General features: G+C 39.0%; 1 protein-coding gene across 8 annotated transcripts in view; it reads left to right on the top strand.

The window, feature by feature from the left end:
- The window catches only part of EPN2 (epsin 2), an 81007-nt gene that overhangs the window by 40798 nt on the left and 23656 nt on the right, over positions 1–16553 (top strand). For 7 of the 8 annotated variants that reach the window (XM_037910458.2, XM_043523223.1, XM_037910456.2 and 4 more), the window contains exon 2: positions 3102–3871. In XM_037910458.2, the coding sequence (XP_037766386.1) occupies positions 3277–3871 (595 nt within the window). In that variant the 5' untranslated portion in view covers positions 3102–3276. Of the gene's footprint in view, positions 1–40; positions 2412–3101; positions 3872–16553 lie in introns of those variants that run through there. The other variant, XM_037910457.2, reaches the window with a different exon arrangement.

Genomic DNA, 16553 nt, shown 5'->3' with positions numbered 1-16553 from the left:
TGGGCTTTGTCTTCACTACAGAAAGAAACGTTTTTTTCCTAGTGCAGATATGGCCAATGTTAGGGATAATTCAGTCTACCTGCTAGTATGATTGACCATCATATACCCTTTACTTTTATGCTGGGGTTCAAGCACCTGGTGACTCAACAGAGGAAGCTCTGCTCTTGGCCCGTTTCAGGACATAGCATTGACTGTTTGGTTTCCTCTCCGTTAAAATAGGTGCTTCAGTCTAGGGCACATTCTTGAGTGCAAGACGCGTGGTTTCTTACGCACCTGATGAAAGTCAAGCAATAATTAAGGGTCTTTTTAAAGGCTACTTCACTTTGAAATACTCCTTTCTAAAGCTTAGCGGAGGAATGCTAGTTTTTTATATGAATCCTCCTCCAAGGGTCTTGGACTTAATTATGCTGTGGTTGCTCTTACTTAGTAGTTCAGCTATGAATGTTGAAATTAGTTTTCCAAACCGTGTCCATTTGTGACACTGCCAGTTTATATGTAGGTAGTTGAAGTTGCTTCTTGTTGCTGTTTTTATTACTTACCTCTTTGTTTTTTTCATAACACTGGGCATCCAATAACCTTTTCCCGATCAGATGGCCAGTCATGTAGTCCTATTAGTATACTTGTATTCCTCTGATTTTAGGATTAGTATCCATACAGACTCGATGTATCCATCCTCGCCACTCAGAATTGTCTCATATTCTATGGAATTTCTTAGTATAGTACTATTCCCTCCTCTAACCTAATCGGTACTTCATGTGTAGTTTATATCCAGGTATTGCAGTATCTTTTATTTTTTTTTATGCCTACTGTTATTCTGAATGTTCTTGTTATCCATATAAATATCCAAGCCTTTTCTGAATGGTGCTAAGCTCTTGGCTTCATTGATATCTTGTTGCAAAACTTCACCAGTTTTTTCCCCAGTAATGGGGGGAGTGGAGTTCAGATGTTTAGATGGGGACTCCTCTGCCAAGCTGAGGAGACTCCTCTCGGAGCAGTGTAATCTCTATTTCCTATCCAGATGCTGCTACTGAGCTCTGTTCCTTCTGGTGTTTCGTCTGATGATAGATCAAAATTCTTTTCCTATGAGTTGGATTTAAATAAATGTAAAGGATTGCACTATGCTGATGCCTTTTATTTGAAGTCTGTTTTTAACTCTTATTAGAGAGACAAAGTGGGTTAGGTGTTTGTTGGTGTTTGTTTATCTTTATTGGGCCAACTTCTGTTGGAGAAAGACAAGCTTTCAAACTTACGCAGAGCTTTTCTTCAGGTCTGGTCTTATGGCCAACTTAATTTTCTGCAATACTTAAACTATAGTAGTTTGTATCTTAATTCTTCCAAGAATAAATATTGAGACAGATTAAAAAAAATCTGTAATAATTAATCTTGTGGTCACTAATCTTATTTGCGGAGAATTGTATTCTTGAAAGGACATATTCTTTTGTACTGTTCTTTCACTGTTATAAAGTTGTACGTTTATTACTGACTTAGAAAAGTTATCTTCCTAAGTTGAACCTTAATTCTGCCTTCATTCAAAATGGCATCATAGTAATCTGAAGAATGATGGTAATGTTAAGCTTGTAATCAGTGTGTTAATTCTCACCCACGCCTTTTGTTACTGATAGTGCAGTTTCTTGTACAAGTCTGGATAAACATTACTGGAGAACATTTTTAAAAGTATAATCCTTGTTCTGCCAGTGTGGTAACTTTTTCCTTCTGGAATCGGTGTTTTTTGAGTATTTAAACTGGTTTTATTAGTAATTTGTAAAACAATGCAATGATTTTTTTAAATTTGAAAATCAAAGGATATAATTAATCTTAATACAGTTGACATAGTAAACATACAGTGTAAATATCTGAATGTCTGTTCACTTGAGTAATGCATTGTAAAGCTTAAATGGGCCTCTGCCAATTTGAAATCTAATCATCTTCAAAAAAGTTGAAAAGGTTTTGCATTACAGTTGAGTTCCCTTGACAATATTTTGGATTTACAATTACATTTTCCTATAATTTAAAACAAATCCTTCCTCTGTGCTATGTGAAATATGCTCCCAAGCAGCAGAAACTATGACTCTGATAAACACATAGTGCTGTCAAATATACAAAGTAAACAAACCGTTTTCCCTCTGATCTGCTTAGCTTTGCAGGTCGCCTTGAATGCATTATTCTGCTGCCCCTCTTCAGTGGCTCCCAGTTAAATGTAGAACCCAGTTCAAGGTGTCTGCTCTGATATTCAGAGCCCCCTATGAAGTTGGCCCTGGATACCTTAGAAATAGTGTGATTAGTTTATAGGAAATTCTCACGCTCCATGACCATGAGTTCCCACAACTGACACCTCCTCATCTGTTGTTGGGAGTGGACTACATCCACCCTGATCGAATTGGCCCTGTCAACACTGGTTCTCCACTTGTGAGGTAACTCCCTTCTCTTCTTGTGTCAGTATATTTGTCTGCATCTGTAACTTTCACTCCATGCATCTGAAGAAGTGAGGTTTTTACCCACGAAAGCTTATGCTCAAATAAATCTGTTAGTCTTTAAGGTGCCACCGGACTCCTTGTTGTTTTCACAACAGCTATGTTACACTAGAACACTGAAATTGTTAACCAACAGAGGGAGACTCCTGAGGGCAGGAGACTGAACTTTTGAAGGACCTGGACCTGACTGGAATTTGCTCCCATGAGGTGGACCTGACTCTGGAACTTGATCCTGTGAGATAATTACTATAGACCTCACAACAAAACTAAATTCACAACTAATTTCTTTGGCTTAGCTTTCTCTCATTGTCAGTGCGCATGCTTGTGATGAAACAACCTGTAAACTAATCAGAGTACAGTAATAGATATGTTCTTTTTGTTGTATATTCTAATGCTTTTTTTACTTTTGATATTTATGTTGCTGATTTTAAATAGTGTGAATTTCCAGCAGTTAATCTTACCTTAGTCTTGAGATAAGGAGCAAAAGTGGGTTTCGTCAAGTAAAATGCACTAGGGACCTTGAAAACACCTTCAGTTGACTTCAAAACTTTGGACAATTTTGTTGGATGATTTTATTCACAAAGAACAATTAAAGCTACAACTAATTTTTTTTAATTTTCTTCTTTTTAGGTTGTTGTTTCCCGTGTCTTGCACCTTTTTCCTGAAGGGAGGAAATGATCTTAGGAGAACTTGTTTCAAATTGATCACTGATACGGAGTCTTCAAGGTCCAGAAACTTGCAGTGGGGGAAAAAATTAATCTCTTTGAAGGTTTTTTGAAGATTGTCTTATTAAAAGGGGAAAAAAATGACGACTTCGTCTATTAGACGGCAAATGAAAAACATTGTGAACAATTATTCAGAGGCTGAAATAAAAGTTCGGGAAGCAACTTCCAATGACCCCTGGGGTCCTTCTAGTTCCTTAATGACTGAAATAGCAGATCTGACTTACAATGTGGTAGCCTTTTCTGAAATTATGAGCATGATCTGGAAACGGCTGAATGACCATGGCAAAAACTGGCGGCATGTGTATAAGGCCCTTACTCTGTTAGATTACCTGATTAAAACTGGCTCTGAGAGGGTGGCACAGCAGTGTAAAGAGAACATTTTTGCTATTCAAACACTGAAGGACTTCCAGTATATCGATCGAGATGGTAAGGACCAGGGCATCAATGTACGGGAGAAGTCCAAGCAGCTGGTCTCTCTTCTGAAGGATGATGAGCGACTCAAGACAGAGAGGGCCCAAGCCCTAAAGACCAAAGAGCGTATGGCTCAGGTGGCCACTGGAGTTGGTAGTAACCAGATCACATTTGGCCGAGGTTCCAGTCAGCCTAATCTATCCACTAGCTATTCAGAGCAAGAATATGGCAAATCTGGAGGCTCTCCTGCATCTTACCATGGCTGTAAGTACAAATAATCAATTGCGTGTAAAAATGAGGTTGGTTTTGTTCTGTAAATCTACATCTTTGTCAGAGCTTTCAGATTCTGATTTGCAGTGAGATGAGAGAGTAAATGGAGCTTTCTAGAATATTAGTGTACGATCACAAGGGGTTTTTGCAGTGACTGAAACGCTATAGGTCTTGTGGGAAGTACTAATAATGCCTTTACAAATTACTAGGCTTAATTGCTAGTTGGGGAGAGGGTGAATATGTTGATTTAAATTGATTTATAAAACAATTTTACTTCCCTTGTTCCAAAGGTGGTGAAATCCCGCCATTTCCATGAATGGATTCCAATGTTTAATATGACATGTCTGACTGGGGCAGAGCAGCAAAGGGGATTCTTTCAGTTAATATTCTGCATATGTTTCCAATTTTGAGAGGTGTGTGTGATGAAAAGTTTGTTTTGTTTTATACTTCATCCTTTTAGGTTTCTTTTCAGAATTCTACTTTAATAAAATCAGCACAGGGAATTCCCTTGCATCCATCAGTTTGACCAGACTTCCTTTTATTTTGTTGCTATTTTATTTTAGTATGAGCATGACACTTAGTTTACATCATTGCTCAGCAGTTCTTTTAAACAAATACCGTTGTAACAGTTCAATACTTCAGTGCTTAATTCTCCACAATACACATTTATAATATCAACTGTTGGTATACAAACATCAGTACAAAATACTGTTTCATTCTAAAAATTAACGAGAATACAGTGCCAAAGAAATGGGTTCTTTTTATGCTGCTTGGGCCCACTTGTGTTATGAAGTCTGGTTTGGCACTTCTTAACATAAGTAATGATCTGCTGAAGGCTGCTTTGGCTGAAATCTCAGTGGTTGTGGTATAATGCTAAAGGAAAACTTTTTTTTTTTAAATGAACACTTACAGTATCTGAAGTGCTGTAACAGAGTCAATGGTGAATTGAATAAGTGTCGGTTATAACAATAATCTTTCATTTGTTGGGCCCTTCATCCTAAATTATTACCACCTCTCAAGTTATAAATACAGGAATTGCCTTAACAGCCAATGACGTGCCACCCGCTTGTTGTGCGGAAGGCAGCAGCAATTTAGCAGCACATAGGGTGACCAGATGTCCCGATATTTTATAGGGACAGTCCCGATATTTGGGGCTTTTTCTTATATAGGCTCCTATTACCCCCCCCCACCCCCGTCCTGATTTTTCACACTTGCTGTCTAGTCACCCTAGCAACACATAGCAATATTGCGTAGCAGTTTAGGATAGGCAATGAAAAATACTTTATCCATTTAAAGTTACAGAGAAAAGCACATTAAGTGTCCTTATCCTAACTGGAATTTTATCAGGCACCAACACTAATACTTCTTTCTTGTGAAAAATACCATGGGATCTTAAATGATCCTAAGTACTCAGAGCCCCTGTTTTACCTCTTATTAAAAAAACCATGGAACATCCAACCACTGAGTACGTCTTTTTATCATGCTGGGGCATTGCTTCAGTATTGACTCTGAAAGAAGAGCATCTTCATTGTGTCACAAGGATATTAGGTTTTCTTTTGAGCTCTCCCTTCAGAGTACTAACCTAATCGAAACATACTTGGCTAGGAGATTAGGATGAAATATCATGGCTCTTAACTTGAATTGATTTATTGAATTGATCCTCACCATGGTATGTTAATAATGTCTTGGTTCTATTCTTCAACAAAGTTGGTATATTTAAACATTTTTATTTGCCATACTAAACCAGCTAGCAGAGGTTCAAACTTTCTTTTGCTATATTCATGCTGCAGGAGAAGGTATCCTGCTGAATTCTTATTCCTTTTATGTTTTAGGAATTTTATTGTGTGCTAGATAGCAGAACCATGTTCAGGTCATTCTTTCAAAACAAAATATTAGTGTCCTGTGTATCATTATTTGTCTTGTACATGTGCATCCGAGTGTCTTCTCCACATCTTTATTTGCAGAACCACTTGTGCAGCAAAGATTTTTTGAGCTCCTCAGACACCCTCAAGTAAGGAAGCTTTAGAAGCTCCGGAGCTTCTGGCTTATAGCGTCCCCAACACGTTAATGCTAATGACCAAACATTTTGCTGGGTATTAAAAATATTCTTTGAAACAATCCAAACAACAAATTAATTACATTTTATTGAGCTTAATAGACCAAAGCAACATCTACAGGTGAAAAGAGAACCAGAAACTATTTCAAAGCAGCAGTGTCCATTACCAGGGGGAGTGGGAGATTGTGTGGTGGGGCACAGAATATTACATTGTGAGCAAAAGAAACCAAAAACAAAACCCCAGTAATTTAAAGTCTTCCCTATTAGTGTAGAATTAATTTAGGCTTTAAAATAAATAAATACAAGATAATGGAAAATCCTGGTTTCCATCTATAGACCATTCAAAGGAAGATGAGTCATGTCTATCTGTATTATCCTTTCTTCTCATATGGTCTGAGCATGTAGCTCTATTAAACTACATTGAAAGAGTAAACGTTTCACTTTGCAAGCCATTGAGAAATATCCTTGTAAGTCGGGGTGGGCAAACTACGGGCCCGGGGGCTGAATCGGGCCCATCAGACGTTTTAATCTGGCCCTCAAGCTCCTGCCAGGGAGCGGGGTCCTAGACTTGCTCCGCTCCACGTGTGCCATGGCTCTGCACGGCTCTTGGAAGCAGCAGCATGTCCCACCTACGCGTGGGGCAGACAGAGGGCTCCGCATGCTGCCACCGCCCCAAGCGCCGTCCCCGCAGCTCTCATTGGCTAGCAACCATGTGCCTGTAGACGGGGCAGTGCACAGAGCCACCTAGCCGTGCCTCTGCATAGGAGCCGGACTGGGGACATGCCGCTGCTTCTGGGAGCTGCTTGAGGTAAGCACCACCTGGAGCCTGCACCCCTGACTCCCTCCAGTGCAGCAACCCCCTACCCCAGCCCTGATCCCCCTCCTGCTCTCTGAACCCCTTGGTCTGAGCCTGGAGCACCCTCCTGCGCCCCAAACCCTCATCCCCAGAGGGGCCCCCCCCCCCAGCCGGAGCCCCCACCCCAACCCTGTGTCCCAGCCCGAAGCCCTTTCCCACACACTGAACTCCTCATTTCTGGACCCACAACAGAGCCTGCACCCCAAGCTGGAGACCTCACCCCCTTCTGCACCCTAACCCCCAATTTCATGAGCATTCATGGCCCGCCATACAATTTCCATACCCAGATGTGGCCCTCAGGCCAAAAAGTTTGTCCAACCCTGCCCTACAGTTTAATGCAAGGTCACCTCAACATAGCCAATTAATCTATGGGTGGATTTTTATATGGTTCCAAACTTCTACTTAAGGCCACCATAGCTATTTAGGTGCAGGTAGACAGATAACCACAACACTTCTTCATATATTTATTACTAGTATTTTTTGTTTTATTGCTATTCAGAATATTTTGTACTTTTGAAGTTTGGGTGTTTGCTCTTATATCTAGCTGTATTAGTGTAAATATACATTTGGGATTAGTTCCTTGAATAATTGGCTTGGAGAATTTGTAGATAATATTTTGCTTCATTCTTGCTAAACAGCTTATAGGAATTCTGGATAATACCTCTGAATTTTTAATCAAATGCTTTTTGTGTACATTCCTTTTACTTAAGATGACGTTTATTGTGATGTGGCTTGTACACGTATGATTCTGGTTTCGTGAGAGATGAGTTTCATGAAAGTAAACCTAAAAGGGCTCACTTGACAGTTTTATGTAGGAGTAGTCATGAAAATAGGAGTAGTGGGGTTCAGTGGACAGTGCACCAGACTTGATGTTGGAAACTGGGGTTCTATTCTCAGTTCTGTCATTGAGTTAATATGTGACACTGGGTTGGTCACTTAACCTTCGTGCCTCAGTTTCTCCATATGTAAAACTGGGATGATGATGCTTAGCCATAGATGTAAAGCATTTGGTGGTCTACAAATGATGATCAGTAAGAGCTTAGTACTGTGATGTGAAATGTATGTTAAATAAAATTGCTTGACTGGCAGGAGATTGACAGGGAGACTGACAAGCGGTGGAGAGGTATTCAAATGTTTGTATTTGTAATTGGAAATTTATAATTGGAAGATTATTTTCAACACAATGTTCTTGCAAATAGTCTTATTTTGCAGTCACTGTTAAAGCTTCTCTACTTACCATCTGCAGCATTTCCATTTCTTGGAAAATTGCTGACACCTGTTTAAACCCTTAAATATGTAATTGTAGCTCAAATTCTGAGTTTTAAAATAACACCAGACTTGAACTCTAATTCCCAGCCACTGTGGAGAAACTGACATTTACATGATTTTACTTCACACTATAATAATTCTGAATCTACCATTCTCAGTTCTTTATCTGATATTGCTAATATATGTTCCTATTAACATACAGTTAACAGCATGTGAACTTGATCACTTCTTCCAAAAAAGCTTTATTCCTTATTTGAGGATGTTTAAATTTTGTGATGTCGCCTTTGCCATTAGGTGGGTGTCTGCCCAATATAAGACAATCTCATGCACTCTTTAATCAGTGCTTAGAAATTATACCACAGTGATAGACACCTTGGAAGTACTTATGAGCCAGATTGATGGGATTTTGAAATCATTGGCAGGATTCTTATTGTTTTTGGAAGTTAAATCAGACACTAAAATAGACAATATAGAATTTTTTTTATACTCATGAAATCTCATAGTAATGCCTAGGATTCCCAGAGATTAAGATTTTTTCCTCCCTAGTTCGCTGGCTCCACAGCAGTGCTTGGGGAAGGCTTTGTCTAAACTAAGAAAGTGCACTGTGTTGGGAGAACATGTTAAACCCGACTTGGCGATGTTATCTTCTGCAGACAAGAAGTGTTTCAAAATGTTAGCTGGTCAGGGTTAATCTGAAGAGCCCCCCAGTTTCCAATGCGGGTAGAATGTACCAGAGAAGGTCACTTTTTACACTTGTGGCTATAGCATGTACAAAAATCCCCAGTGGATACAAACCCCATGCCTCTATTTCCCCATCTTTAAATGGAGATAATACCAAGTTTTGTAAAGGTCTTGTAGATAGTCTGATGAAAAGTGCTCCAAGGTCTGGTCTAGATTAAAAAGTTAGGTCGACCCAGCTATGTCACTCGAGCGAGAAATATCCCCACCCCTGTATGACCTAGTTCAGCTGATGTAACCCCTGTAGACAGTGCTACGTCAGAACAGTAGAACCTTGGAGTTATGAACACCTCAGGAATGGAGGTTCTTCGTAACTCTGAAATGTTCATAACTCTGAACAAAACATTTTGGGTTGTTCTTTCAAAAGTTTACAACTGAACATTGACTTAATACATCTTTGAAACTTTACTATGCAGAAGAAAAAATGAAACAAGCACAGAAACAGTTTCCTTACCTTATCAAATCTTTTTTTAAACTTAATTTTTTTAGTAGTTTATATTTAACAGAATACTGTATTTGCTTTTTTCTTTTTTTGTCTCTGCTGCTGCCTGACTGTGTACTTCTGGTTCCAAATGAAGTGTATGGTTGACCAGTAAGTTCATAACTCTGGTGTTCGTAACTCTCAGGTTCTACTGTAGAAGAATTTTTCCATCAACCTAGCTGAATGAGGTGGATTACCTGTGCTGTCAGGAGAACCCCTCCCATCAGTATGTAGGTAGTGTCTACATGGAAGCACTACAGTGGCGCAGCTGCATCTGTGTTGCTATAGTGTTTCAAGTGTAGACAAGCCCTAAGTCACAAAGTATTTTCTCTCATTGGACCAATATTATGATTTGAAAATGGGAAAACTCTGATGCTTGATGCCTGTATGTATCATTACCTTTCTGAGCCAGCCAAATTACTTTTATCTTGATTCTCAATTTTTAACATGTACTTATTTCTTACACAGACTTGTAGGGTGGTATTTTAGAGAGTTGTGTAAGTGGTATATTATATTCAATGTTGAGCTGAGAATTTGTGTGTTAAATACTGTTTCAAAGGAAATGAATAGCATGGTGAGAATTTGAGTTGTCTCCATAATATGAAATGATACTTCACCTTTCTGAGAATGTTTTATAAAGGTTTTATTTCTGGACTCCCTGCAAGTATATTCAGCTGATCCGTAACAATCCACTGTTTCAAATAATATCCTTTCCCCAAAGCTTTACTTTAGATATCTTTAGGGGCTGTTGTATAATTATGTTGTAAAGCTGGAGTAATCCTAGGGGATGTATTATTGTAGCAATATCCATGTATTGATATTTGCAATGGCAGTTAGAATGAACATTTTTGCTGTTTTATTTCCTAGTAAAGTCATCTGCGAATTAAGCCCAGCAATGTAATGTAAAACTAAAAAAAGGCAATCATATTGACAATCCTGCCTTGATACCAAAGATGATTTGCTGCCTTCTAGTTTTAAATCATCTATGACTGATAATTTTCAAGTTTTGGGCAGTTGCTTAAAAATTGGTAAAGTTTAAAATCTTATATATATGCTGAAGTGAGTTATGTGAAATCTTATATCAAAATTTTACTTCATTTCAAGTTAAATTAATACTCTTGATTTAGTGCTGGATTGAAAGCACTAGAAACCAAAGCTGCATCTCGATGCACAGTTACCTGTAACACCCCACCCACCAATGTGCCTCATTCCTGACCCAGTGGGCCACCTCTAGGGGTGAGAAGGAAAGTTTTTAGTCCAGGAAATTGAAGTGATTGGAAGCTGTGTGTGAAAATCAGTTCAGTTTTTTATGGTGACCATGGATTTGGGTGCCCAATTTAGGTATATCGTAAAATTTCTGTGAGAAATGTACTGATCAGTTCAGTACGTAGCTTTCTTGCTGATAAGTGTTCCTAATACAAAACACAATTATGGGTGTCAGTGGTAATGCTGTTTGACATAGAAACCTATTCTCTAAGAATTTGACCGAAACCACCAACCGTTCCAATGTAGCAATGTTTTTAATGTTCACCTTAAACAGGAGCCTAAATTAGACATCAGACTGCAGGAATCCTGCATTATTCTGGGATTGTACTGGTGTCAACCAGTCCTCAGCAGAATAAGAGTGAAACAATGTTGGTCTGTTTCAGTGTTGCACTCCAGCTGGGGCATGTGTGCAAGATTCTCAGCTGCTGCTGAAGGACTCAAGAAGTTGCACAGGTGTTTAGGGAGTCAGACCTTTCTTTTGTCTCTAACTAGCCCCCTTTCCGTTCCCTCCCACTCCCAGCAGCACCTGAGAATCACATTGTCTTCATCATCACAGCTTCCCAGGATTCTCCTTGTCAATCTGCTGTGGCTACTCAGGAAGCACAGTAGGCTACAGCAGGAGGTATGAAGGCATGATCAGGTGTGTGTGGAGCGTTTTAAGAGACCTGAGAAAATTCATAGAAGTGGAGGGAAGAAATGGAGAAGAGAAGTCAATTGCTTGATTTTTGTGGAGAATGTTACATCTTTATTATATTTAGCTGGGCTGGTAGCCAAAAGGAACTCTGAAACAAAGCTTCTCTTTCTTTCCTTTCCCATCTTGCCCCATGAATGAAATAAACTTTATCTTGCTTTTAAAGGACACTGCTGTATTAGGCCCAAGACGAGGTGTACCCTGCTTCATTTTGATTGTATCCAGATATGCTTCCTGTACTTTCCCCTTGCCTATCTGCTGCCTCTTTCTGAGTACATACTAGGCAGTGTGTGTCAATGGACAAAAATCCTGCTCTCTGAAGCACTTGCAGGGCAGGATTCTTACATGTTTTAACACCCTGGCACAGCCTATGTGAACAGAGCAGACTAGATGGACAACATGATGTGCACATGGTGCCCTGGTTTCAAACAGTCCTCTCGCCTTGAGGCAGTAAATGGGTTTCCTAAATGAGAATTTAGAATTCTGTTTTACAGTCCAATTTTTAATGAAGAGATCGTGACAGGAAAGATGGCCTAAAAAGAGCATTTCTAAAGTTTGCAAAATTTAGAGCTGTCTTAAGGTTGTTTTAAGAGTTTTCCTAAGTAATCTTAGATGTGTGTTTAAGTCTTAAATCTGTATAGTTTTAACGTTGCCTATTAGTCATATGAAATTTTTTGATTTTCAGTTTTTGCTCTTCTAATTCAGCCTTTCTCTCTGACTCAATATAGAGAGAATGTCAATGGAATTAATTAATTCGACTTCTCACCAAAGGAAATTCAGAATACTCATGTTTGTAAGGTTTTTTCCTGTGTCCTATGCTAAAGCATCACCAGGCCAAATTCATCCCTGGTGCTCTGTCAAAGTCAGAGCGTATACAGTAGTGAGGAAAATGGACCAACCTGCATAAGAACAACTCTGATTAGTCCAAGGGGGTGTGAAGAGCTCATTTATTTTCTTGGGCTGTGTGTCTCCATTGACATGTCATAGAATCGTAGGACTGGAAGGGACCTCGAGAGGTCATCTTGTCCACTCCTCTGCACTCATGGCAGGACTAGGTGTTATCTAGACCATCCCTGACAGGTGTTTGTCTAACCTGCTCTTAAAAATCTGCAATGATGGAGATCCCACAACCTCCCTGGGCAATTTATTCCAGTGCTTAACCACTCTGACAGTTAAGAATTTTTTCCTAATGTCCAGCCTAAACCACCCTTGCTTCAATTTAAGCCAATTGCTTCTTGTCCTATCCTCCGAGATTAAGGAGAATAATGTTTCTCTCTCCTTGTAGCAGCCTTTTATGTACTTGAAAACTGTCATGTCCCCTCTCAGTCTTCTCTTCTCCAGCCCAACCAAACCCAATTTTTTCAGTCTTCCCTCATAGGTCATGTTTCTAGACCTTTAATAATTTTTGTTGCTTTTCTCTGGACTTTCTCCAGCTTGTCCACATCTTTCCTGAAATGTAGTGCCCAGAACTGTACACACTTCTCCAATTGAGGCCGTATCAGCACAGAGTAGAGCAGAAGAATTACTTCTCAAGTCTTGCTTACAACACTCCTGCTAATACATCCCAGAATAATGTTTCCTTTTTTTGCAACAGTGTTACGTTGTTGACTCATATTTAACTTGTGATCCACGATGACCCTCAGATCCTTTTCTGCAGTACTCCTTCCTAGGCAGTCATTTCCCATTTTGTATGTGTGCAACTGATCTTTCCAAAGTGGAGTACTTTGTACTTGTCCTTATTGAATTTTATCCTGTTTACTTCAGACCATTTCTCCAGTTTGTCCAGATCATTTTGAATTTTAATCCTATCATCCAAAGCACTTGCAACCTCTCTTACCTCGGTATCGTCTGGCAAACTTTATAAGTGTACTCTTTATGCCATTATCTAAATCATTGATGAAGATATTGAACAGAACTGGACCCAGAACTGATCCCTGTGGGACCTCACTCATTATGTCATGTGTAGTCTGTTAGGCATCACTTTAAAAAAAAAAAAAAAAAAACTTGATTAATTATCCCTTATAAATTACTTCGTGTACCACAAGAGCTCAAAACAAAGATGAATATTGTTACTGTAATCAAACTTTTCAATAACAATACATGCTTTAAACCCCTCTCTCAAGATATGGCTAAGGGAGGATTAAAGAACTGATATAAAAATCACTACTTAATTGAAACAAGTTGTAGGGATCTGTTCAATATTAGGTGATTTTCAAAATACAGTTTGTTACCAGTTTCTCAGAATGGATCGGATATCAACTATGCATTTTTTTGCAAAGCAGAGAAGTGACGCTTTAAATCTGTGTATCCATGTACTGTGTATCCATGTAGGTGTATTTTTACCAAAAAAGATAGGATGTTATGTATTTCATGAGCTACAGTAACTGAAAAAATCTGACAGGTGTGTACTGGTCTCAGGTTTGAGCTCTTCGGTGAATGAATGAATCTTTTTTTAGTGATCAAAAACGAAATTTAATCTGAATGAGAGAAGTTTCAAGGTTAACCCATAAAGTCAGTTATTCTCCCATCAATCACTAACTGGAATGAGATATTCCAAAGTTGATTATGAAGACACTGTGCAGTAAATCTGACTTCTTCTTTATTACTTTACTTTACTTTACTACATGCCATAATTCCCCTCCTGGCATCGAAATACTCTTTTATACCAAAAGACTCATGGAATATAAATTAACTCGTAGAATGTACTATTTGTATGCTACATTTCACAGTTGGAGAGATTAGATATTGGTTCTTTGGAAGTATCACTTCCTCATTATTCTGTTTACCTTATTACTGTCTGATTAGACTAGCATACAGTATCTGTGTATGGTTATGGATGGATTGGTGTCCGTTAGTAGGATGGTGCACAGGTGGTGGTATACAATTTTTAGTCTTGCATTAGTTCACTTCTCCTTTCTTTACATGATAGTTTCTATGATCTACACATAATAGCAATGCCTATCACAGAAGATACCATTGACTTTACAATCAAGTTGGACCATTAAGTGAGTGCCTGGGGCAGTGGGGTGGAGACTCTTTTGCCCATAGCATATAAAATGGCTTGGTATAGATATGCTTTCCAAAAATTGTAGTCTAAGTATCTGGGTGAAAATGCTAGACCTATTTTTATTCTATGGCTGATTTTCTACTAGTGTCAGCAGTGTTATTGTTTACATCAATGTCAGTCTGTTTACTCTAATATATTAATGGAAACCTTTGGGGTTCTCCAGCTGGCTTTTAGGTATAGCCAAAATATAATAAATGATGAGTAAATACGTATGAAAGACGTCATAGCTGGTAATAAAGACAGATGGTAGAACAGAATCCTGCTTTAGTGATTAACTGAAGTTGGAAATTATTTCTTTATACTGTAGATAAACTTGGTGAGAAAGCAGGACAATGGCATTTATCACTGTAAAAGCAAATATCCCACACAGTTGTTTCCGTGAAGCCTAGAGATGCCTGAATCTGAAAATGCTCAAAGCAGTAACAAAGCAGAGCTTAACAGGTCAGAATTGATCTATTCAGTTCCATCTTACATAAACATCTGAGTTAATGGTCATGTGCTTTGGTATAAGAGATTCTTTGTGTGGCAGAGATACTGTTACTAAGGCAATAACCTTTATACTGGATCCTTGCAACTAAAACTTATTATGCAGTAACCAGCTGATATACAGGGACAGTTCTGATAATGCAGGAATTTAAAAGTGGAGTTGCTGGACAAAAAAGTCAATACTAAATAACACTGGTGCATTTTATTTTAATTCTTTCATGAAAAATTTATTGATGGCCACATCAGTGCAAATGCAGTTTTATAAGGACCTCACATGGTTTAATTAAAGATGTTACATTTTCATCAGTGTTTAATAGGAAGCACAGCTGAGAATTTCAGTTAGACAAAATAACTTTGAATGGGAACTCCAGAATGCAATTTTAATTTAAAATTAATAAAAGCAAATATGCTGAATTACTGAAACTTCTAAAAGATGTTTAGGCCATTTTATATGGCTTGCTCTTGTTAAGAACTGTGTTCAGTTCCTGGCACTGCTGAATACTGGTCACTATTGGGAACAGTGAGGTATAAGGCAAGATTGTCATTCTTTAGCACGCTTTTTTCGGAGATAGGAGGAAATGGTGGGAGGGGGAGAGTTGAGTGAATTTCATCCACTCATTCTTGAAGCTTTTAGTGTGGAAATAGTTGGGATATTGCAACTTGTATGTCCCTACAAGCTGGAATTACTACAAACACAAGCTATAAGAAGCCCTTTCCTAGGGGAGATGGGGAGAATAATAAAGGAGTTAACGTAATGAGCCCCATCCACATAATTTTGAAGCCATGCTAGCAACAGCTCCCCACCAGATATTCTATAGCACAGATTAAGAACACTGGCAGAGGGGGTAAAATCATTGTGCACAATATTCAAGGAAGCCAAGCTAGGTTCTCACGGACAGCAGTCTTTGTTAGTATACTTTCATCTGCAATGTAGAAAGGGTTTAATAGTCTATGTAGTGTGGAGAATCATAAAAAATTATTTGTATTTTCCTTGTTGCTTTCCTGTACTAGTAATCCGCCTGCATTCGTTCCTTTGGATCCCAGAGCCATGTTGATGCCCCAGTCACTGCTGCTGTTTAACACCTATATTCCACCTTCGGAGGCAGTTGCGAGAAGACAAAACATGATCTATGTGGGGCTATGAAATCAGCACTACTCAGTATTTTTTTGTCCTTTACCTCCAGCCTAGACAGAACTGTCTTCCGTCTGTCATGATACACGAAGGAAATAAAAGCCTGGATGAGGAACAGCTGGTTTAAAATGATCACAGGATAGGCTGGACTGATGCTAGCTGGAAGAGAAGCATTTTGAGGACTACCCATGGGCATATGGTGCTGTCCAAGTTCAAGATAGTGTGACGCCTAACCTTGCTGGGCTCTGTACTGATGTTGGTTATCAAGAGTGGCTTTCCATATTTGGGTAGCAAGAACACTCCATTTCCCCCGTGCCCCACATATCCATCTACTCCAGGCTGGACTATTGTAATTCACTCTACCTGTGATTGTACTGGAAGTTTACAAGGAAACTGCAGCTTCTGCATTACATTTAAAAAAAAAATTCTTAAGAGAACACGCTACACTAATGCTACTCACAAGTTTCCCTGCTTGTCGCCAAAGCCACTGGTAGGATACTGGTACCGGTCTGCAAAGCCCTTAACAGGGTAGGCCCATGCTATCTCAGACTGCTGCTTTTGTCAGGATCTTCCGTGGCAGCTGCTATTATTTGGCATGCTATATTTAAATGAGCCCAAATATAAACTTGAGCGA

Source organism: Chelonia mydas, chromosome 10, assembly GCF_015237465.2.
Source record: "Chelonia mydas isolate rCheMyd1 chromosome 10, rCheMyd1.pri.v2, whole genome shotgun sequence".
Lineage (NCBI taxonomy): Eukaryota > Metazoa > Chordata > Testudines > Cheloniidae > Chelonia > Chelonia mydas.
The sequence above is the reverse complement of the archived record's forward strand: the minus strand, read 5'-3'. Positions and strand labels throughout refer to the sequence as shown.